The sequence below is a fragment of the Antedon mediterranea genome, chromosome 1 (genome assembly GCF_964355755.1).
Source record: "Antedon mediterranea chromosome 1, ecAntMedi1.1, whole genome shotgun sequence".
Lineage (NCBI taxonomy): Eukaryota > Metazoa > Echinodermata > Crinoidea > Comatulida > Antedonidae > Antedon > Antedon mediterranea.
In genome coordinates this window covers 11,286,975-11,311,541 of record NC_092670.1, presented here as the reverse complement: position 1 = coordinate 11,311,541, position 24,567 = coordinate 11,286,975, and the positions used below count along the sequence as shown (strand labels likewise).

Here is a 24,567-nt window from a genome sequence, read left to right as displayed (position 1 = left end):
AGAGGATGAGCTTTAAAGATAATGCGAAGTGCTCTATTTTGAATAGTCTGTATTCAGTCAATATTCGATCTGATTCCCCAAACACTACATCAATACTCAATGTGTGGGAGGATTATATTGTTATAGAGGAGTATGGATGTGTGTTTATTAATGAAATGACCGAGCACGCGATAAGATGGAGAGGGACAAGCCCAGTTTGGAACGGAGTTTATTTCATGAAAAGAAAAAGATAAATTCGAATCAATGTAAATGCCAAGATGTTTCTGTTTGTCAGTTTGTGATATGGGTATATACGAAACGATATTAAAAGTAGTGACTTTTATTTTTATTTTATATCACTGTGCTACCCTGGTGCTAAATTGGGTCCACTTGAGCGCAGTTACCGTAGTACTATTTCTATTATTGAAGTTAATAAAGGCATAAATGGCGCTCCGTAGAGAAGTAGAGAGTGCTCCAGTCGTCAGAAAGACGCTCTGAATATACCTCCGCCAGCTGTATTTTTCTATTTTACATACGGGGCGCCGGTCTGGACAGATTTATATTATTAGGTGATACCCAGTCAGTTAAGCGAAATAAATAAATTATTTATTTCTAGTCAATACAAGGACTCGTACATCGCGAGATCGTGTTTTTAGCTACAGTATTACCAAACAAAATAAACATTCTGATGTACTTTTATGTTTATAGGATGTTCATGGGTTTTGGCTCATAGGTAATTGTCGTTTTTTTAGTGCGCTATATATACGTAATTAATTACAAGTTAGGAAATGTTTAGGTGCTTGGGATTGATTTCAATCGAACTTCAATCGAAATTTTCTTTGACATTTTCTGTACAGGTCCACCTTATTACCCATGATTAACAAATACAACTATATATTCCGTGGTGGAATTTAAATAAACACTCCGAGAGAGAATTTAATCATACATTTTTGCTTTATTACAATTAATATTATTTTATATTACGGATAGTATATTCTTATTTTGCGTGTATAAGATGCTTCGGTGAATTATAAGAATGTCACAATAGACCATTGACAGTGTATGATTTTGAGGCGTTCCAACAAACTGTTGTAAGCCTACTAGTTTTGAAAACGCAGTCAATTGACGTGGTCTTCTAGTTACCATGCAGTATAATCAAGAATGCCAACTTTATTGACATATTTTCAAACAATATCTGGAATCCCATCTCTTTTGTATAGCATATGAAATTACGTAATTTCTATCTAGTTCGAGCCTTGTGAACGTAGCGCTTCTATATATAAATTATGGTTAATTCTGACATAGGCGAGCACAATGCAAAAACTTCGGTACAAATCTCCGCCTTGGATACCTACCTTATCTATCTCAGATGAACCGCGAAACGTAGATTTGATAACATTAGTGTTCAGTTCGACGCTATTTTTCCATATTTCTATCTTAGGAAGATATTATAAAGAGTTTTTTAACAACATTATTTTATGATTTCAACAGTAGATTTTCTACTCAATTTCAATTCTTCGCGGTCAAGTAATTTCCGGGTTTACGATAAGTTTATCTTGCAGCAACATGGTTTCAACTATTTTTTCTCTTTTATACACAAGGGAGCAGTTAAAATAATAGATTTGACCCTAAAGGTGACTGGAAACTGGCACTTTCCATCAATCAATACAGTGTCCCTTTGGAAGACGGAAGAAAAAAACAGATAGTATAGGACTGGAGCTTAAGTTGGCCATTAGTCATAGCCATTTTAGTTTTTTGTTTATTTTAGGAACGGATCGCGCGTGTGAAAGGTACAGTAGTTAAAAAATAAAAATTATACTGCAAATTAATAAAGATCAAATTAAATATACGCCATAAAGAATCGGAATATATTGTGGGGAATAGTATTATAAAATTACATAGGGAGATTTGATGATAAGACATTAATCGAGCGAAATCCCGATAGCTGAGTTTTATTAAGTAAGCTGGCAGGAATAACTGTAGGCTATCTGTGTCCCGTTAGGACCGAGATGTCTGCCCATGTTGCAAGGCGTAATGTCTTCTTTCTTGGGCCGAAGCGGCCCACTCTGTCACGGCAGTTACTTTCAAAAGATGTTTAAATTAAATAATGTATTAATACTTATTAGGATGATATTTATTTGAATAAACGCCTCTCCAATAAAACATCACTTTGAATAATAATCCCCCCGCCACCCAACCCAACTATCTAATAAACGTCCATCCCATCCACATTTATAATAACACAATTATACTATTTGTAGTAGAATTCATCGCACTGTTATCTACAATTTACCAAGCATTTGTTATTCTTTTTTACCACTTTTCATATCTATTAGAGGATTTCATTTGATTATAAATGTTACCATATTAAAACTAAAAAAATTTACATATATCCCTCGAATAAGCACCTCCGTCAAAAACTCCGCCTCCCCACCTCCGCCCTATAAGGGCCGTACCAAACAATAAAGACTATACTTTAAAATGTTATTAATCATCTAAGACACTGTGAAACAGAATAGTTTAATTTTACGAATGTCAAGCATTTTCAATAATGGTAACCGACAGAAAACGTACAAGAAGAACATTATCATTTCGAGAACCATCTTCTACACTTCCTAGAGGGGGAGCGAGCGAAGCGAGCTCACCCTCTAGTTAGAGAAATTATTATTATTTTCATTGTCACATGTTTTCGTTACGAATAAATATAACTATGAAGAATTAGCGTCATCACAGTTATGAACACTTTTTTTATAGTGCTTCATTCCACGAGCAGATGGGTCTACCATGTTCGTCCATTTGGGCCACCACATGTAGGGAATCCACGAAGAGTGGTTCCCAAATCGACGTTCAAATATCTGTCTGTAATAGAAGGCTTCTTTTGTTGTCGGAGTATTGAATGGGAACAGTGACGGTGCCTCTTTCATCATGCTTTCAGTAACCTAAAAGAAATACAAACATTAATGATTATAATACTCTAATAAAGTAATAATTATGTTCATGCATTAAGGGTCTTTCACACCTATTCCTGGACGGTTCCTGTCCGGCACCGGCAAATCAAGTCGAACGCCAATGTTTCGTTTTCACGACGCTCCACGCGGCTATGCGCAAATTGATATGAGCGTAGCCGCGTGGAAAACGAAACATTGGCGTCGGCGACTTGATTTGACGGTGCCAGACCGAAACCGGTGTGAAAGACCCTTTATTGAGTTCCTGTCTTAACACGGTGGGGGAAAATAATGCAACCTTTGATGTTTAAATCACTCAAACCAACCGAATATGGCATTTCGTTTGATTGCCACCGATTCAAAAGAGAATGGTTAACAAACGAATAAAATATAACTATTTTAGTGCTATTGTGATTTTAGATAGGTGTAAAATAAAATAACGAGTCATATAATATTCAAACATTCTAATGAATGAAAATATTTTCCCTGTACGGTTCTGCTGGCAATCGTGAAGAGTGCCACAACATCAGTAAATGAGAGTTGTACGCCAATGCTTGAACCCTATAGTGTAGGAACGATAGTTTTCAATATGTTCTTAATTGGTTAAAACTTACCTTATCCTCTACAAACTCTTTCAACACGACGTTCCAGGATTTTTTAGTGGAAGAAACGCCTTCACTAAATCCTTCTTTAGGTCTCCATAGGATCTCATCAGGAAGCAGTCTAGTTCCATCAAAAGCTTTGCGAAGAAGATACTTCTCTATGCCAAAACGAGGTCCACGTTCTTGTTGAGGAATGGATAGAACGTAGGATATAAGATGATGGTCCAAAAATGGAACACGTATTTCAAGTCTGAAATATGCAAAGATAATCTTTGAATTAGTTAGAAAAAGTGTTCTTTAAATTGTAAAATGTAGAATAGAGAATTATCAATAATTATTTGTTCATTATTCATTTCAATGGTATTCTAAATGTTAAATTCTCCTAACCCGTGAGCTGCCGGTATTTTATCACTCCTTTGAACATCAAACAAGTACAAATCGTTAAGTAGGCGACGGCTCTCTTCGTCTGCTTCTTCTGGGCTTGAAGCAAGATGAAAGTTAATGTATCCTTGAAAAAGTTCGTCAGAGCCTTCACCAGAGTATACTACAACTGTGTCAGTCTTCTCTTTGATGTACTTTGCAACTAGGTACATTGCTAAATGTAAACAATTAGTGACAGTAAAAATGGGATCAAAATACATTGAGAGCATAATAGAACACTACGTCAAGCAAATAGTTGAATTTATTTATTCATCAGCCTATTACGTGCAACAAAGGACACATTATCAAATTGTTTACAATGATTTGGCCTTTTAATAGAAACGTTGAATTGAATTTTACGGTTGAATAAAAAAGATTACCAATAGATCCACGTAGAGTAATAATATCATAAGATTCCAAAGAATATATCACGTCTTCAATAATTCCAGTGCCTTCTTCTGGAGTAATCACAATCTCATGATGTTCACTGCCAATATGTGCTGCAACTTTGCGGGCAGCAGCAACGTCTGTACTTCCTTCCAAGCCAACTGAAAACGTCTGCAACGCATACTTTACTCCATTTTCTTTGGCGAATTTTGCTGCTAACGCAGATACCAAGCTTGAATCCAAACCACCTAACATTAAAAGAGAAAAAATGCAAATTTGTTTCGTAAACAATGGTCATCATTCGGTAAAATACTTTCTGTCACAAAATCTTTGCTAATGATATCTTTCTGTTATGTCTATGTCTAATTCTTATCAAAAAAAATGTATAGACAATTAGAAGATTTTACCTGATAGAAAGCAACCGATTCTTCTCTTTGACATAAATCTCTTTCTTACAGCCTCGGTAAACAAGAGTCGAATGTTAGCAGCGTGATCGTCTCCTATAATGAATTAGTTAATTAACACTATGCATAATCGTACAATGTCAGACATTTTTAAGACAAGAAACACATGTTTAAGCTGATTTAATTTTTTTATAAAAAGATAAATTAAAGAAGCTTACCTGTAGGCATTGGGCATGAGGTGTCTGCCCATTTAGGTAGTTTTTCGATTGAATGAAACCTTTTTCTCTCTACAAATGAAGCTTTTCCATCAAGTCCCACATCATACTCTTCGTATAGTCCAGGTAGTAGAGGTGTAATTTCTGTTTTTAAGCAGTTAAGATCAACTATCCCTTTCGCTTCAGATGAGAAGGCAAGAAAACCTCGTTGTTCTTGATACGAACGATACATTGGGCGAACTCCAATAGTGTCACGTCCAATGTACACCTGTAAACAAAGAAAACAGTTATATTGGAAGTAGTAGTGGTAGGTAGTAGTAGAAGTATTATGATTAGTAGGTGTTAGAGATAGTATAACTCAAAGTAGTAATTTTAGTGGGTATAGTTTATAAGGTAGTATATTATTTGGAAGTATTAGTGTAATATAGTGTTGTTTTGAGGTACTAATGAAGACTCTTACTCGCTTAACTGTCGTAACACATATTGTTTATTCAGTATAATACTTCAGTACAATATAAAACTATAAGTATAGATAAGGAACGGAGGATCAGTGATGCTGTCGGTGAGGTGTGAAGTGTGTAGGTCTGCTTCTGAAGAAGTGGCTGTAAGGTGTGTGCTCCGTGAGGTGGCTGTAAGGTGTGTGCTCCGTGAGGTGGCTGTAAGATGTGTGCTCCGTGAGGTGGCTGTAAGGTGTGTCTGGGCTCTTCTGAAACTTGGGGGTATATTGGCTTTGGTTCATTTGCATATGTCACTACGTAATCTGTGAGGGTAACGATTGGTCCTAAGTTGATCCAGGGGTGTTTAGGTGGGAGTGATTGATCTTATCTGGGGAGGTTACAATGATGAATTGGCCCTGTCGAATCTTTGCTTAAAACTGTCAATATCTAATTGTTTTACAATGGGAACAGTTAGAGAGGTCAAATAAACTGTTTACTTTTGGGATTTAATTATGAGCTAAATGGACTTTTAAAACATCTGGACAAACTCTCCTCTGGACTTTCTGGGTCAAGTTTGTGAACTTATTTGAATTCTGATACAAAGGTCGATTTCTTAAATATAAAAGTATATCGTTATATTACATTAGTGGTTGTGGAATAACGGTAAAACAATTTGAGCAGTATGTATTACAGTAGTAGTAGTCCTACGAGCAGTAGCAGAGTAGCAGCAGCAGTAGCAGCAGCAGGAAAAGGGGAATAGACATTAGTAGTAAAAGTGGAATAGACATTTATTAGTAGAATAAAAGTGGGAGTAGTAATGATAGTAGAAATGGAAGTAGAAGTAACGTGACTACAGTTAGTAGAAGTGATAGAAGTAGTGATAGTGATAGTACGTATTCGAAGTGATAGTACAAGTGGAAGTAGTAGTGATAGTGGTAGTATACGTATTCGAAGTGATAGTACAAGTGGAAGTAGTAGTGATAGTGGTAGTACGTATTCGAAGTGATAGTACAAGTGGAAGTAGTAGTGATAGTGGTAGTATACGTATTCGAAGTGATAGTACAAATGGAAGTAGTAGTGATAGTGGTAGTACGTATTCGAAGTGATAGTACAAATGGAAGTGTAGTGTTATTAAAAGTGGTAGTAGTAATTCTACTATTAGTGGTAGTGGAAGTAAGCAGTATTCGTAGTAAAAGTTGTAGTAGCAGGAAATTAATGAAGTGGAAGTGGGTAGTAGTGGAAGTGGTATTAGAAGTGGAAGTTATATTATAGTAGTAGTGGAGGTAGAAGTGTTGTTAGAAATGGAAGTGGTAGTCGTAGTTGAGGTGGTGGTATTAGAAGTGGAAGTTATATTATAGTAGTAGTGGAGGTAGAAGTGGTGTTAGAAATGGAAGTGGTAGTCGTAGTTGAGGTGGTGGTATTAGAAGTGGAAGTGGGAATTAGTACACTGTAAAAGTGGTTTATACCTTTTTAGCCTGTGTATCAACGACACAGAATGCATACACTCCATCAAGCATTTTGACCATAAAATCTATTCCGCCATAAGCATACAAGTGGATAAGAATTTCACAATCACAGTCGCTAGTAAAGTTGAAATTATACTGGTCACGTAACTGAAAAACACCGAATTTATTTGTTTTATAACTGAATTTTTAGAAAGAATAACAACAGTTCACAGTGAATTGAATTCATTTTCAAACTTGTCCTCTACATTTGAAACAATTAACTAAACTAAATACGTAATACGATGTTTAATAGTACTGTAATTCAGTGATACATTACATATCGTGTTTAAAACCAGTGCAATTCAATATTGCAAACAAATAAATATTATTTTATTATGTTTCACTACTGAAACGAATAGCTACGATTTCCATTTCTAACGCGTGTCTTTGTTCCACAATTTTCGCTTTGCAAAAAGTAGAAACTATTCGACTAATAATAGACAGACATGTAGGCCTATGTTATTACAAATAATAAATCACAATTTAAAATTCTGCACATTTGTTTTCTTTGCAGTTTGCCAAGGTTTGTCAACTGATCTACTGAGTAAACCTTGAAAAACTTTTCTTGATAAACTTAAATTTTGCAAATAAAAGTTTGCTAGTGTAGCCTAGCAAATTTACAACATTTTTTATTTGCCAACTCGCTAACTTTTTAAACAATAGGTCTGCTGTACATTTCATACCTTTTTATAATTATAAAGTTCACCGTTGCACATTGTAATAATATGTGGAAAATCCTTGATCATCATTGGTTGATTTCCGAGTCCACTGCTGTCAGTAATCGCCAACCGATGGAAGCACAGTAAACAATTAGTGAATTTCTCAATATTTGTCAGAGTAAAAGCATCAGGACCTCTGTGACGTATTGAATACGCTTTCTGGAAATACGTCTGCAGATCCTCATCACTTCCGAATATTCCCCAAATTCCACACATTATGACGTAACTTCTTTAAAGATACAAACAAAACAGTACCTTAAATAATAGTTGTAAAATAATCAAGCTTGGTTCCCACTAGGACGCAACGCAGGGACGTAAACGCAATGTAGGGCCTAAGGTTGTTGACCAATGACAAACGTCAGTTCGAATAATCCATCGTTTGTGATTGGTCAACTCACTTACGTTGCGTCTAATGGGAACCAAGCATAGTGATTGTTCAGAAGAATAGTTCATTTGTTCATTGAGATTAGGGCGGTTACAAACTCAGTCAAGTGTGGACCAATGTGTTGACCCGTCATCTAGATGTCAACGGTGACATACGTGTCACTACACTTTGAGAAAGCCAACTGATAGTTGGCAAAACGTTAGGTAAATAAATAATCGTTATTTAATATTACTATATTACGGTTAAGATATAATTAACTATTATATTTTAAAATGGTAGCAGAGCAAGGTTAACAATACAACGTGAATGCGCGCGGAATTTAAGTAACTGGAATTGCAAAAGGCCGTTGGAAATCGTATCGAAATGGAGGAAAGGAGGCTGCAATAAAAAGGGTCATTTGATTTTTTAGAACATTATATCATAAAGGTGCTGTCGCAAGAAGCTGAATATATAAATGTTGAAAAAAATGATAAATTTGATCAAAAAATCGGTTGCACAAAAAGTGGAGGACATTTGTAGCATCGGTACCGTACCGTAGTAATCAGCAGGGAAAACCAGCTTTGATGACTAATGGCTATGATACCTATTCGTGCCGCTTAATAAAGCTTGGTTTCCACTGGAACGTAACGCAAGGACGTAAACGCAACGCAAGCGTGTTGAAGCGTGGTTTCCACTAGGACGCAACGGTGTATTGACGCAAAGTGCTGTATTGCGTAATCAACCGACGACGCAACAGTGCTGCAAACATCGTAGGTTTGATTTCACGCAGTCGGGGGAAAACACAATGATTGTAAGGGCATTTTCTTACGTTGCGTAGATTGCGTTACATTGCGTCGCTAGTGGGAACCACGCTTAACTATAATGACAAACGACCGTTCGAATAATCCATCGCTTGTCAATTCACTTGCGTTGCGTTACGTCCTTGTGTTGCGTCTCTAGTGGAAACCAAGCATAATATATAAATCATTACTCGAATTACTGACCTGTGGTATGCTTTCACTGTTCAGTAGGTTATGGATAGGTGAACTCTATAGTCAGTTTTGTTCAATTGACTTAATTTAAATAGACATAGGTTTATTGAAGTCCGTTACATTTATTTTCTGCTGCATCGCTGTCAAGCTTGGTTCCCATTACTAGGACACAACGCAACGCAAACGTGTTCACCAATGACAAGCGACAATTCGAATAATCAATTTAAAATTTGCAAACATATGCTCCATAATGTATTGTAGATGGAGAAGCATTCTATACTTAAGTTTCAAGTTTTTTTTACTGTTTATTAATCTGGATGATATTTCCGAAATAAAAAGAAATTTAATTGAATATACGGTATGTGTGGAGAAATATTGAATTGAATAAACGATTAATCCATCGATTATGATTGGTGAACTCAATAATTAAATTGATTGACCACAGACTCTTCAGTATGTTGACTGTGTGTCACTTCTTGTCCACATAAAATCATGTTATGGAAAGGTGGGGCTTTGAAAGGCGACATCCATACAGTTGGTTGGATTAAGTGTCAATTCATATTAGCCCAATTATCAAAATCATAATTTATAAACCTGTTTGGATATAACTCTCAATGTTTCAACTATCCGGTCAGCAGCATGACATTCTATAGTCGATTGTATTGTGCCATGGCACATTAGTTGGCCACTGAGGGTTCTTTGTGGGTACGGTCTCCCCAATGAGTTCTAATTGCCATTCGGAAAAAAGTATTAAAATATCTATCAAACCACCATTTTCAAAGTCGCTCCGTGCATGCATCTGCATTTTCAGAAGAAACGACTTTACTGAAATTCGTATCAAAACAGGGATTATCTAATAATCTAGGATGGCAATATTAAAACAACCTAAAACTTACTTAATCACTTACTTGGTTAAATTATTTTGTTGATTACTTACCGTTGTAGGTCGTCCACAATTGAATGCGTTTGATAAAATCATTGACCTATTATTATAGGCACTCTGTCTGCTATTGAAATAGGCATACTACCTTGGACTTATTGAGCTTTTAGATTGTTAATGCTTAACGAATAGCGCAATGAATGAACGCATTCATCCATCCATTTCACTTTAGGAAGCCTATTGAATATTTCTATTTTACCATCACTTGAAAACTTTTGAAATACAATAATAATATAAAAGGTATTGTATCGTCGTTACCGATATTTTATTATTCTCTTCTATGAATATATAGGCTTACATTGTATAAATAGGCCTATACGAAAACTCGACGGCGCAGTAACATGTTTTTAGATGGGATTCACTGGGTATGAGGCGCACGGTGAGAAAGATAAAACTTTGTCTGAAACAATTTTTATGTCAAGTATAATTGTATTGCGAGTATAACAATAACAATTACCTGTCATTTCAAGAATTTACGAAGAAACTTGTCTATATCCTACAAAGGACTAATCTTAAACCCCTTTATAATATGAATTATTAGTTAAATTTTCAATATCTTCATTATTGAACTGCGGCCATTTGTAAATTTCCTGTGAAGGATGAAAAAGTGTGTAATCTGTATAGTGGGGTGCCTTAAGGGAAAAAATGGTCAAAAACGTTACACGGATGACAAAGTTTTCAAATTTTGCACATATGTTCACTTGGACATACAGATTAAAAAAATCACTGTAGCCAAGAAAAAAAATGTATTTTATGACCATATTTGGAGTATTTTCAAAATGGCCGCCAAAACAAAATGATGGTCCATATCTTAGTAACCGGTAGGGGTACAGAGTTCATTTTAGTGTTAAATTGCTTAGAACACATATGTTTCTATTCACTCTAATACAACATCATGAATCATCATTTCCGGAATTGTGACCTTTGACCCTAGTATGGTCATATCTCGATAACTACTGACAGTAGAAACATGAGGTTGGTCTTAAAATATTCACAATATACATGTTAGTATTTGGTCTAACGAACTATTTTTCCCAAAAGTGACTGGAAATCATAATATTGACCTTTGACCCGATAACCTCAAATTTCGTTACCGAATGCGCATAACATCAAAATATTGGGCTTAAATTGTCAAAAATATATATTTTTGTATTAATTAAGGTAATGACTGAATTTGTCAATTGACCAGAAGTAATTATATTAACTTTTGACTTAAATTTTGTTTTATATCACTACAACTAACTTCAGTGTTATAGAGAAGCAGTGCCTTTTCGACATAATCTATTTTTTAACGTTCCAAAGACCAGTTAAAATAAATCACAATATTTGTTATAATAGTTTCTATTTGAGAATAATAAATACTAATAATAACAATGATTTCATTATTTAAGGTCCATAGAACCTCTTTTATATACAATCAATTACTATAGTATTACCTAGACAAAGATTTCCCTCCAAAATGAGTATTCATAAAATCCGGCATTCTGATTGGCTAAAAGTTTATGAAGTCATGCCCACCAAGTAACATCTCTTGTACTACATAAGCTACAGCGTGAGGCTTACGAGAAAAGTGAAATGTTCAGTAACGAGAATACAAGCTTCGAAGGATGGCGACTCGACATGATTGATAAAAGTCCTACTTTTCAATTTTGGGACATTGTCCTAAATTCCGAAGTCCTCATACTTATTTTTATCCGAGCGCATCGTGAAAGAAACTTCCCACTTTTTGTAGAAGCCCTTGAAGCACTTATCTACCTGTTTTTCGCATTTGACCATCAGAATTACAGTCGTTGGGTAAGTGTTCACATCCGTGACATGAAAGCACTACCATCTGCTATCAAGGAAGATATCTACAAAAATTGGGTTGTTAACAAGAATAACAACAGATTCTCCTGTATCCCCAGAGATCAGGCACATGAGCAGGATAATGCAAAGGTTAAGGGTAAAGGAGGACCTGTGGGCCTTACTGAAAATCCTACTGCATTCAAAAGATGGATGATTAGTGGACCAGAACAGGCACGGCTTTTAACAGAGTTTGAAGAGGGTTACACGCGACCAGAAGATCCTGAAGTAAATTTCAATCACCATGAAGAGGGCCTTTCAACGCAGCTAACCTTTCAAAAACAAAGCAAGAGTTTGATTGAAGTAATCAGAGGATTTGGAAATCCGTTTCAAGATGACTGTCCAGAGCTGCTGATTTTGAACACCAGATATTGTGCAGAAAAGTCGGTTATTACCACCGTTCGAACGGTAGAGAAAATAGGAAAATCACGTTACAATACGTTTAAGAAAGAAGTACTTGAAGACAAAAGCAAGTCAATCCACGATTCCATAAAGAAAAATTCACTGGCACTACTGAAATCAAGAAAGCCTAAATGCAAACAGAAAAATAATAAGTTAAGTGCTGCTCGCGATGAGATTAGTCTGTTTGCTCGATTATACATTGCAAACCAGCAAAGAGACGGCGACCTTGCTGTTTTTTTCTCACATGAGAACCAATTTTATCCACCTGCTCTCTCAGACGATGGTAAGCTTCGCTTTGGGACAAAGTCAGAGTTACTGAAATGTCTTAACTGTGACGGTCAAAAAGAAGAACCACCAAACCGCTTTGATGCAAAAATATTTGACGGAGGAACTCTTATACACACTTTGCCCACTGCGCCTACCTTTCTTGAATTTGGCCAGCAAGTATTTTTAGGTTTTATTAAGCGTGAATTATTGACAACCAGCCGCATAGATGTTGTGTGGGATAGATATATTTCATCAAGCATTAAAGAATCTACTAGAGAGAAGAGAGGTAAAGGTGTACGCTTAAAAGTAGAACCAAAAACCAAGACACCTGTCAAGTGGAAAGACTTCCTTCTTAATTCCAAAAACAAAGAGGAACTATTCCTATATTTGTCTGAGTTAGTTGAACAACAATCATTTACAGACAACAAGAATGTGTACATAACAAAGGGTACATCAGTCATATTTAAAGGAAACAACATGAGTAACTCAACACAAGAAGAAGCAGATACCAGGATTGTAATTCATTTGGTGCACTCGTTGGAGCATGGTGCAAGACAAATCATGGTGCGAACTGTGGATACTGACATTATCATCATTCTAATTGGTCAATTTTTCAATCTTTGCCATCGATTTCCTGAACTGAAACTGTGGGTTGCATTCGGCACTGGTAATCACTTCTGTTACTATAACATCAACAACATGTGTAGACATCTAGGTGAAAGCATGGCATGCGCCCTTCCACTTTTCCATGCTTTTTCAGGTTGTGACACTACATCCTCATTTTTCGGTAAGAGTAAGAAGAGTGCTTGGAAAGCATGGAAATTATTTTTTTATTTTTAACTTTTTTAATTTTAGTAACTTACTGTAATAGTGCGTTTCTGTAAACGAGAATTGTATTGTAGAATCGAAGCTTCTTTAAAAATGAAAAAAAAACTTTTTTTTGTCGCTTAAATAAATTTAACTCTTACAATCTGCGATTTGGGTTTTAAGATGATTAATAATGACATTCCCTACGGATATGATTTCCTGAATAAAGCTGATTTTCCACTAGGCGAATTTGTTCGCGCGAATCCAACGTTTCGAAGAGAAAAAAATCGCCTACTCTCTTTCCACTACATAGCGAATAGCTGCGACGTTCATGTTCCTCGCGTGGTTGATGAGCATTTCGATTCGCATGAGTGCTCATGAAAGCGTCATAGCTCATTTCCTGAGCTCTGATTGGTAGCGCAAAATTTCGCTTCGCAAAAAGTAGAAACAATTCGAACGAGTAAATTTCGCTGAAGCGAAAAATCAAAGGAACTAGAATTCGTCGAAGAAGGCAGTATGACAGACAGAAACGCGAATACGCATGTGCATAGCATGACGCTTTCGATTCGCGCGAACAAATTCGCCTAGTGGAAAATCGGCTTAAAGAGAAATTTAAATTCAGATAAATAATGTATGTACTGTTAAGTTCAATATAAACAATAACCATAAAAAAACTAATATTGATGTTATTTGAGACAGCAAACGGGTAGTAAAGCCACTTGTGTATATAATAGTTTAAATAGAATATTGAGTAGGTTTTGATCAAATTGATGATTTACTCTAAGTTAGTTAATATTTAATGAATCGCCATGAAATTATTTTTAGATTAGCGTAACAAAAACTGGTAACTGAAAATGCTATATACATGCTTTTTAAATTGGTTTTTTTAAATGTTGGAATGTTTGGTTAGGTCTGGTAAAAAAAACAAAACTTTATAGTATAAAGTAGGAGTTGATTTATTGGTTGGTGGCTATGATCACCTATTGGTCCCAAGGTCCTGGGTTCAATCTTGTTCAGCACTCAACCCATTTACAAAGACTTATTGTAATAACCCTTCATCATTTAGAGAATTTAAATGTGTATGTTTTTCCTGTGAAAAGAGTTACCACCTTTAAGTAAACGAAATAACTTACGGTTATTTTGGCATTTTCCTTAAAGAAGTGCCTACTCTTATTTGTGTAATTTAGGCATTGCATTTTTTTTTTATATTTCTACTTATACTGAGACCATCAGAGACAATTTCCATGCCATACTTACATGATCAGTTTTTACTTTCGGTGAAATTAAACCAATTCGGTGTGGACAGACACATACGACTCTCTCTCTGCCACGATAACCTGTTTTCCAGTGGAATGTGTATCGTGGTGAAATCAACTTAACGTTGTACGGGGCGCCGCCGTTTGGGAAATTGTTACATGTGGTCTTTTTTAGTGGCGTCGTGCAAACGCGACTCTACAGCTGCTCACTATGTTGGTCGGTCGGTAAACACTAACTCAAATTTGAGCACGCAACTGCAGCCATGTATATGTTATTACAGTATTACCTCCGCCTGGATGGCGAGAGGCATGTGGTTGATCGCATGTGTTTGTGCACTGCTTCTGTCTTTCTATATTTGTTAGCAGGGTGACTCAAATTGTATTGTCAGATATTTATTCAATATTTTAAAGGATGGTTTTGTATGGGAACACGTCATTAAATTGTCAATTTCTTCTATTGAAGATTAGCACAGCAAAAGAATGACACGATTAGCCATGGTTTTGAAAAATGTCATTATCATTATGTCGTTATTATCGATATAGGCCTCCTAATTTCCCCTATGTTTCATACTTTTTTAAGAGTTTTAACATGTGCTACACGATTTTGTAAGCATTTTCTTATTTAAGTGGGAGATAGTTCAAATTACACAGTAAAATCCCTATTCTTTTGTATAGAAATGTTGTAAATAGGGAGACATTTTAAAAAAATTAGGAAAAATAAACGGTAGTAACAAATATTATCAGATGAAATAGGTAATAGGCATATAACTTGAATTTTACATTTCTGGTTATTTTATTCAACTAGATTTTTATTTTCGTGCTATACCAAAATTATCCACTGTAGGCCTATAGGCCTACTCAGTAACTCTTTTTTTTGTATTTTCTAGAGTCACCGGATACTACTACTACTACTACTACTACTACTACTACTACTACTACTACTACTACTACTACTACTACTACTGAAAAAGTCTGTCTGGCTTTTATATGTTGCAGGATTTTGCAAACTTTTGTGTTTTTCGTCGTTATTTCAGTTCAATATTTGTTTTATTTATATTTAACCAGATATTGCATATAAAATCCATATCTGTACCTGAGCGTTAATACCTTTAGTAGAGTCTTTGTTTTACATTTGCATCATTACAACATGGAATTCTTTACCTTTGCAGTAGTTTCACTCAACTTCATTTCAAAAGAACAACTCACACATAAAACCGAGAACTGACAGCCTATAAGTAATATTACTCATTGTCTCCTTAAAGTTGGTTAACTTAGACGCAAATACGCAACGCAAGTTGACCAATTGCAAGCGAAAGTTCGGATGATCCATCGCTTTGTAATTGGTCAAATTCCTTGCGTTGCGCTTACGTCCTTGCGTTGTCATTAACCACTAAACTAGCTGCCCGTAAATATAAACCCAGCTAACGTTTTCAAAACCTAGTTTGCTCCTATATCGAGTTTACCGGTCCTTTTTTCAATCTGCATATGATAGCTTAGGCCTAATACCTATCGAGGATTAGTGTCTTCACGGCTTTGAACACTTTCATAGTGCTTCATCCCACGGGCAGATGGGTCTTGCATATTTGTCCACTTGGGCAACCAAGTATAAGGAATCCACGAAGATCGGTTCCCAAATCGACGTTCAAATATTTGTCTGTAATAGAAGGCTTCTTTTGTTGTCGGAGTATTGAATGGGTACAGTATCGGTGCCTCTTTCATCATGATTTCAGTAACCTACAGAATTTAATTTATGTGAAATGATAATTTATCGAGTGCCTACTGTGTAGGCCTACCTATAAAGCTACTGTATCATGTATGCTTACTTATACAATTTTCTGACTGCACAAAACAGAAGTATTATTTGTCTTGTACGCGTAAAAATAAATTCAATTCAATTCAATTCAAGGAACATTAATATTCACGTCCAAAAGACAAAAGTAACAAAAACAAAATGGCAAGTGATAAAACAAGAAAATGGACGAAGGCAAATCCCAAAAAGATTACAATCTTGTGACGGGATTGCCTTTACAAAATATTTAAATTAAGAGAAGAAAAAAAAAATAAATAAATAATAAAAATAACTTTATGCTTATGGTAAAATTGGAAAATATCATTCTGACTAAATAATCGCCACGCGGAATATTAGGCCTAATAGTATGGAGAAAATACTGTTTATTCTGACAATGAAATGTCGAAATCAAAACATTCCGATCCTTCGTTTCTCTAAGTGCGCTTACGCAATCATCTTATATTCACTCATTACAATTTAACCTACCTTATCCTCTACAAACTCTTTCAACGCGACGTTCCAGGATTTTTCAGTGGAAGAAACCCCGTCACTGAATCCTTCTTTGGGTCTCCATAGGATCTCATCAGGAATCATTCCAGTCTTTTCAAATGCTTTGCGAAGAAGATACTTCTCTATACCGAAGCGAATTCCGCGTTCTTGTTGAGGAATGGATAGAACGTAGGATATAAGGTGATGGTCCAAAAATGGAACACGCATTTCAAGCCTGAAAAATATGTAAATAATTCTCTAATTAAAGCGTTCTTTCAATTTGTAAATATGGAATTGAAAAAATGATTGTTATTTTTTTTATTCAGTATATTACACAGATGCGCCTTACAACGTGGAACCACCTATAGCTTTATGGCGCCTCAGATTAACAAATACAACATTTTAAAACAAAAAAAAACAAAAAACAGAAACATCAATCAAATCTTCCAGAATTAACAAGAAATTGTTGTACATAATAAAACAATAAAGCATTTGCACAATTCGAAACAAAATCGGAACCAACAATAAAAATTTCACTTAAAAATTAAAAATTATACGTTAAAGAAAAATCCTTGGCTAAGATATCCTCTATAATTGAGTTAGCGCTTAGGCTACAACATCTATTTGTGTATTATAATTACGGTTGTCATTAGCGAATATATTCGCAAGATTCGTTCTGATTGGCCTTTTTTCCGGTCACAAAAAGTAGATGAAGATGAAGTACGCATGCTTCAACATTATCAATTTGCGCGAAAAACAAGGCCAACAGCCATTAAGTCGCGTGCTACAATGCATAGTGATACCGGACCGACAGACAAACAGACCGACAGACAGACAGACCGACAGACAGACGGACCGACCGACATAGTGAACTATACTGACCGAAATTACTGAACATGTTTAAAAATGTTGAAATGTTTAAAAACATTTATATTTTTTAATTTACACGTGCGTAGCCTGTCACTTTTGACGTGCTCGTATAACGTAATTTCGAGTTGAAAAGTAAGTCAAGAAAACAGAAATGGGGCAAGAAGAATGCGCAATAACATTTAACGCGCAGTGCGCGCGCAAAATTCTGCGCACTCATGGCAATTTTGTAAACGCTTAAAATTGCCTGAAACGTACACTTATTTCATCGAAAATAAATTTTGAAAATTTTAAGCGCGCTTACGCATGCGTTAAATGCGCTACGCACGTAATTGTATTGCCATATGATGATTTATGCCCTGAAATTTATGAGTACCAAATTTTATTTACGCATGCGTTAAATGCGCTACGCACGTAATTGTATTGCCATATGATGATTTATGCCCTGAAATTTATGAGTACCAAATTTTATTTAATTGTGATTCATGGTTGTTAAGATATGATTACAAACGTGATTTCGTTAAATCGTGCGTAGACCGCGTAATTTTTTATTGCGCACGTGAAAACATAACCACATCGATTCCTGGCCATAAGGAATATTCTGTGAAAAATTGACTTAGCTAGATTAAACTGATATCAAGATAAGGTCATAAAGCGATAAAACGCATAGTGATACCGGACCGACAGACAGACAGACCGACAGACAGACCGACAGACAGACAGACAGACAGACCGACCGACCGACATAGTGAACTATAGAGTCGCTTCCACGCGACTAAAAATGCTTAATGATTTCCACCACCTATCGTCAATGTGATCACAAATTACAAACATTGCATTATGATTCATGCGATAATGTGAGAGTTTATTACATTTTTACTCGGGGTACCCGAGTCTAGTACTTACTCATTTTCTCCTTCTCTTCCTCCATCTGGACACTATTGAGTAAAAAGTGCGATTTTTAAAGTACTACTCCTCCCTTATTCGTTATAGTATTGAGCTGGGATTTGGCATGAACATACTACAGGGACATGTCCTCAAAGCTATAGAGCCGGATTTTTAATTTTTTGTTAATTAATTTGTTTAATTAAGAAGCCACAATGTGTGACACACACCACAGCGTTATGTAGTTATATGGTTATATGCGGATTCTTGGCGTAGTGGTTATCACGTTTGCTTAACACGCAGAAGGTACCTGATTCGAGCCCGGACGAAACCTTTTTTTTTAACTTTATGGTGAAAAGTACTGTATACGCAATATGATAATTATACAGAGTATATTTTATTTTTATTATTTTTTGTTAATTAATTTGTTTAATTAAGAATCCACAATGTGTGACACACACCACAGCGTTATGTAGTTATATGGTTATATGCGGCTTCTTGGCGTAGTGGTTATCACGTTTGCTCAATACGCAGAAGGTACCTGGTTCGAGCCCGGCCTAAACCTTTTTTTTTAAACTTTATGGTGAAAAGTACTGTATACGCAATATGATAATTATACACAGTATATCTTATTATTTTTTTTTTAAATACTTATTTTGTGTAATCGGTAATTATCACTTTTACACATGTTTATTTTGCTTTGTGCTTATTACCATTTATTTGTAATTTAAATGGATTAAAAAACTTTCTGTAACCCACAATTTCAATGTAAGAGGTTTCGTAGTGTAGTGGTTGTCAAGTCTGCTTAACACGCAGAAGGTCCCGGTTCGAGCCCTGGCGAAACCTATTTTTCTTTAACTTTCTAACTTTATACGTCTGTATACAGCTTCTTTCGCTGTACCCCGAGTATTGCACATTCGTGCTTGTTTAAAATATTTATTTTGTGTAATCGGTAATTATCACTTTTACACATGTTTATCTTGCTTTGTGCTTATTACCATAATAATTTATTTGTAATTTAAATGGATTAAAAAACTTTGTGTAACCCACATTTTTGGTGTAAGAGGTTTCGTAGTGTAGTGGTTATCAAGTCTGCTTAACGCGCAGAAGGTCCCCGGTTCGAGCCCTCATGGCGAGACCATTTTGCTTAAACTTTATGGTGAAATATACTGTATACGTAATATGATATAGAGTATATATATCTCATTTTATTACTCGGGGTACCTGAGTCTAGGACTCTCTAATCTTTTCCTCTTCTTCTTCCATCTGGACACTATTGAGCAAAAAGTGCGATTTATAAAGTACTACTCCTCCCTTATTCGTGGTAGTATTGAGCTCAGATTTAGCATGAATATACTACAGGGACATGTCCTCAAAGCTATAGAGCCGGATTTTTAATTTCAAACCGGATGCAGCCATATCACGTCTCGAAGATGGTACCGTATAGCCGTATTTGGTAGCGCGGTTATTGATGTGTATGTGACGTTACATCCGGTCTTATGACGTCATTACAGCTACTTTCGCTGTACCCCGAGTATTGCACATTCGTGCTTGTTTTGTTTGTTTTTCAATCGTAGATCTCTGTCATATTATATTATTTGTATCTGGAAATGGATGAATGAATATTATCTATTATTATTAATGCTAACAACTTTTAACAAAACCATATTGGAAGTAATTAAGTTTTAATTTTGCAGACATTGTAAATATTTCAATCTTAAACCATTCTAACCCGTGAGCTGCTGTTATTCGGTCACTTCTTAGAACATCATACAAGTACAAATCGTTAAGTAGGCGACGGCTCTCTTGGTCTGCTTCTTCTGGGCTTGGAGCGATATGAAAATTAAGATATCCTTGGAAAAGTTCGTCAGCACCTTCACCAGCGTATACTACAACTGTGTCTGTCTTCTCTTTGATGTACTTTGCAACTAAGTACATTGCTAAAATAATATAAACACAATGAATAATTGACATGAATCTTTTTACAGAACTTTTTAGGGGTTGCCGGGTCGCGATTTTTTTTTTCGTACATAAGTTGGGGACCCCTCATGAAACGTCACAAAATAAACATGAATAATTCATCAGTTAAATTGTCTTACTCCGTGTGCACCCAAGCGTATAGCAACAAGAAGGTGATTACACAACTGAGATACGATTCTAGGCCTATCTCCGCTGATGAATTATTCATGTTTATTTTGTGACGTTTCATGAGGGGTCCCCAACTTATGTACGAAAAAAAAAATACTGCCGGGTCTACTACCGAAGTTTACTCAAGAAAACTTTTTATATTTGCATTTCCGAAGGGTTCTTTCACTTCCCATTTTTTGCTTTATCAATTTTTAGAATATTGTAGGCCTACTGCAGTAAAAATTGCATTTAATCTGACCATCTCACCGTCATTTTCTGTGTGGGTCTTTAAGAAAAAAGATTCATAAAGAGAAATAATAATTTGTGTGGGAGAATATGCCATAAGCATTGATATGAATTAGCCTATTCACGATTTCTGCCTCAGACGTCCAGTAAGAAAAAAGGTTTCAACCTGAATGCAATTTACAGAACATTTAATACTAAATTGATGTTCCTATTAATTCCATCAATAAATAGTTTCAGAAGAAGGATATATTATTATAATACATCTAAATGAATGCTAATGGTATTTATCGTTTGATTAGACCCAGGCACACGAACCATGCACGACCCGCCAGCCCCTGACGGCTCCCCTTTCAGCAAGGAGTTCCCAGCCAAGAGCATCAACCACAACAAGTTTAGTCTAAGCAGGGGATATAGGCCTAATTAAAGTGTCGACGGCCCTTGTTTCCATACAGATTATAAAAATGTTTACCAATAGATGCACGTATAGTAATAATATCATAAGATTCCAAGGAATATATCACGTCTTCAATAATTCCGATGCCTTCTTCTGAAGTAAAGACAATCTCATGATGTTCACTGCCAATATGTATTGCCACTTTGCGGGCAGCCGCAATGTCTGTACTTCCTTCCAAGCCAACCGAAAACGTCTGCAACGCATACTCTACTCCATTTTCTTTGGCGAATTTTGCTGCTAACGCAGATACCAAGCTTGAATCCAAACCACCTGACATTAAGAAGAACAACGTTAACATATTTACATTACACTATCATTTTCGAATTGTTTTTTTGTCTTGTGTGAGTTCTTCTCACGTTTATTTAAATTCTCATTGATGAATATATTATATACATATAAGTACATTTGTGACAATTAAAAGTAAGTGTTTAGAGTAGTTAAAATACCGGTATATTTACATAATAAGATGCCAGAATTCATTATATTAACCATATATTTTCTCATTTAAAATTTTAGATACGATGTTAATTAAAATGTAGAAATGAAAAATGGCGGTAAAATACATGATTAAAATTGTCTTGTTAAACTATCTTATTTGTGATCTTATTTGTGTTCGAGTTTGTGTTCGAGTAGAGAGGCTATAAACTCAGGGGAGGAAAATGTAGTATCCTCCCTTTTCACCAAGATAAGATGGATGGTATGAAAAAAAGAGGAATGCATTTTCGAATTGTATTGCATTTGTTATGAATATTTTCAGTGCTTATCAATAGTACTTATTGTAGTACTTAGTGTAGTTAATATTGATATAAGCACTGAAAATAACAAAAATATAGTAGATCTAAAGTAAAGTAGGCCTATAGAAAATTAGACTTTCACCTGATAAAAAGCAACCTATCCTCCTCTTTGCCATAAATCTCTTTCTTACAGCCTCGGTAAACAGAAGTCGAACGTTAGCAGCATGATCGTCTCCTAAAAATAGTTAATTGATATAATTATATCGTTACATTAACATTAAATTTCAATTCATAATAAATTACTTAAATTAATTAATATATCAATAATCAATTTAAAAGAGCTTACCTGTAGGCATTGGGCATGAAGTGTCGAATACCCATTTTGGGATTTTCTCAATTGCATGGAATTTCTCTTCCGTTACAAATGAAGCTTTTCCATTAACTCCCAGATCATACTCTTCGTATATTCCAGGTAGAAGAGGTGTGATTTCTGTTGCTTTATCAATACTATTAAGATCTAGGCCTATTATTCCTTTCCCTTCCGATGAGAAGGCAAGGAAACCTTGCTGTTCTTGATACAAACGAAACATTGGGCGGACTCCAATAGTGTCACGTCCGATGTACATCTATAAACAAAGAAAACCAACATTTGGAATAGTACATTTTTACCTTGAAGATTATGATTGACTTGAGAACTAGTACATGGTGTTACTTGGAGTGGCTGTAGTAGTGGAAGTATTAGTAGAATAGACCTACTGTAGAGTGGAAGTCCTAATAGTTGAAGTGGAAGGAGTAGTAGAGTGTTAGTGGCTTTACCTTCTTAGCTTTAGTATCAATGACACAGAATGCATACACTCCATCGAGCATTTTGACCATAAAATCTATTCCGCCATGGGCATACAAGTGAATAAGGATTTCACAATCACAATCGCTAGTAAAGTTGAAATTATACTGGTAACGTAACTGAAAAAAACCCCGAGAAAAACCCGTATTAGTAATTATTAATTATTTGTTTTATCATGGAGTTGTTAGAAAGAATTATAAGATATTTCATTCATCTAATGAATAATATACGTAATTATCGACGACACAATTTAAAAATGTTCAGCATCAAAAAGGATCGCATGTAGGATGTGTTTAGGTATAACAATTTATAACATACCTTTTTAAAATTGTAAATTTCACCATTGCACATTATAATAATGTGCGGAAAATCCTTGATCATCATTGGTTGATTTCCAAGTCCACTTTTGTCAGTAATCGCCAACCGATGGAAGCACAGTAAACAATTGGTGAATTGCTCAATATTTTTCAGAGAAAATGAATCAGGACCTCGATGACGTAATGAGTACGCTTTCTGGAAATACGTCTGCAGATCCACATCACTTCCGAATATTCCCCAAATTCCACACATTATGACGTAACTTCATTAAAGATACAAACAAAACAGTCAATAGTTTTAGCAATGAATCCGTAATTAGTACACAATGCTATTGCACAGTAACTCTAATGTTTGGTTCCCGCCACTACATACGCAACGCAAGTACTGTACATTACGCAACGTAAATGATTTGACCAATCAAAGATGAATTATTTGAATTGTCGCTTGTGATTGGTGGCAATTCCTTGCGTCTATGCCTGCGACACTCTAGTGGGAACCAAGCGTAAGAAATGCGTCTACAAAAGAACTCTCGCCACACTTAGGCCTCTTGGTGGCATACGAATTCGAAACCTTCTCAGTTCTCAAGATCCAGGTTTTGAAATAAGAGAATTCCTCGGCGCCTAGAGAAGTATAAGAATAGTAGATGATTTGAATGAAGTAATAATAACACATTTATCTAAGAAACTACTAGGCCTATACCTACGTGATAACACGATTAACAGCAATTCGCCAGGTGGATAGACTGGGATACACTGATCATGGATGACCTCCATGGACTGATGCCGATGGTATTTGTTAACTCACGAATACAAGCTATCATTAACATAAAAATGGTCGAGTGTTTCTATTGGAACATTGTGCATTGGTCAAACATTGTGCGTTGGTCAATTGTTCTACACGGGTTGAAGTCCGGTTTGTTCGGAATCATCCGTTTGTTATCATTTATGGTGGATGGTCAATACATCAATCATCACAATAGGATTTAATAATATACCACCCTGGTGGTCGAGGAGTGGTGGGGCTTTATGATATAGAATATAATATATTTAAATATAAACAAATTGCATTAGGCTATTTTGATATTATTCACAAACACTATAAAAATACTAAACATTTTCCGTTGTCCGATTTTGTCCTGATACTGAGTCGCGGCAAAAAAAAGACATAAATATGAAATTGAGTACGACGGTCAGTATTAATAAATTAATCCCTAAGAAATTCTTTTTTAACACGAGAAATAAAAAAATAGTAATAATGCGCGCGAAGACGAGAAAAGAGTAACATCCCAAAATGCCAATAAAATACACTTGTTTTTAGAACCCTTTTCATTG

The 24,567-nt window shown here is 35.5% G+C and overlaps 2 protein-coding genes across 2 annotated transcripts; both read right to left on the bottom strand.

The window, feature by feature from the left end:
• Nucleotides 1-1,840: 1,840 nt before the first annotated feature.
• On the bottom strand, nucleotides 1,841-14,556 carry LOC140046449 (asparagine synthetase [glutamine-hydrolyzing]-like). Its single transcript, XM_072091099.1, has 9 exons — nucleotides 14,485-14,556; nucleotides 7,578-7,842; nucleotides 6,856-7,002; nucleotides 4,956-5,220; nucleotides 4,741-4,833; nucleotides 4,327-4,581; nucleotides 3,914-4,121; nucleotides 3,539-3,776; nucleotides 1,841-2,918 (listed from the first exon to the last, which is right to left on the bottom strand). Exons 2-9 carry the CDS (start codon nucleotides 7,827-7,829, stop codon nucleotides 2,688-2,690), a joined length of 1,689 nt encoding a protein of 562 aa, XP_071947200.1. The 5' UTR covers nucleotides 7,830-7,842; nucleotides 14,485-14,556; the 3' UTR covers nucleotides 1,841-2,687.
• Nucleotides 14,557-15,612: 1,056 nt separating this feature from the next.
• Nucleotides 15,613-22,700, bottom strand: LOC140041533 (asparagine synthetase [glutamine-hydrolyzing]-like). Its single transcript, XM_072087643.1, has 6 exons — nucleotides 22,421-22,700; nucleotides 22,217-22,309; nucleotides 21,356-21,610; nucleotides 20,246-20,453; nucleotides 16,759-16,996; nucleotides 15,613-16,217 (listed from the first exon to the last, which is right to left on the bottom strand). Exons 1-6 carry the CDS (start codon nucleotides 22,698-22,700, stop codon nucleotides 15,990-15,992), a joined length of 1,302 nt encoding a protein of 433 aa, XP_071943744.1. The 3' UTR covers nucleotides 15,613-15,989.
• Nucleotides 22,701-24,567: the final 1,867 nt, after the last annotated feature.

Bases quoted from the DNA above. Each gene is read 5' to 3' on its own strand.
- LOC140046449 (XM_072091099.1), bottom strand. From the start codon at position 7,829: ATGTGTGGAATTTGGGGAATATTCGGAAGTGATGAGGATCTGCAGACG. The intron at 5,221-6,855 runs GTATAAACCACT...CTTTGTTTACAG, and splicing joins TTGATACACAGGCTAAAAAG to GTGTACATTGGACGTGACAC. The intron at 3,777-3,913 runs GTTAGGAGAATT...TGCATATTTCAG, and splicing joins AAAATACCGGCAGCTCACGG to ACTTGAAATACGTGTTCCAT.
- LOC140041533 (XM_072087643.1), bottom strand. From the start codon at position 22,700: ATGTACATCGGACGTGACACTATTGGAGTCCGCCCAATGTTTCGTTTG. The intron at 22,310-22,420 runs GTAAGCTCTTTT...AACTATTTTTAG, and splicing joins TTCATGCCCAATGCCTACAG to GAGACGATCATGCTGCTAAC. The intron at 16,218-16,758 runs GTAGGTTAAATT...TAAATTCTGTAG, and splicing joins AAGAGTTTGTAGAGGATAAG to GTTACTGAAATCATGATGAA.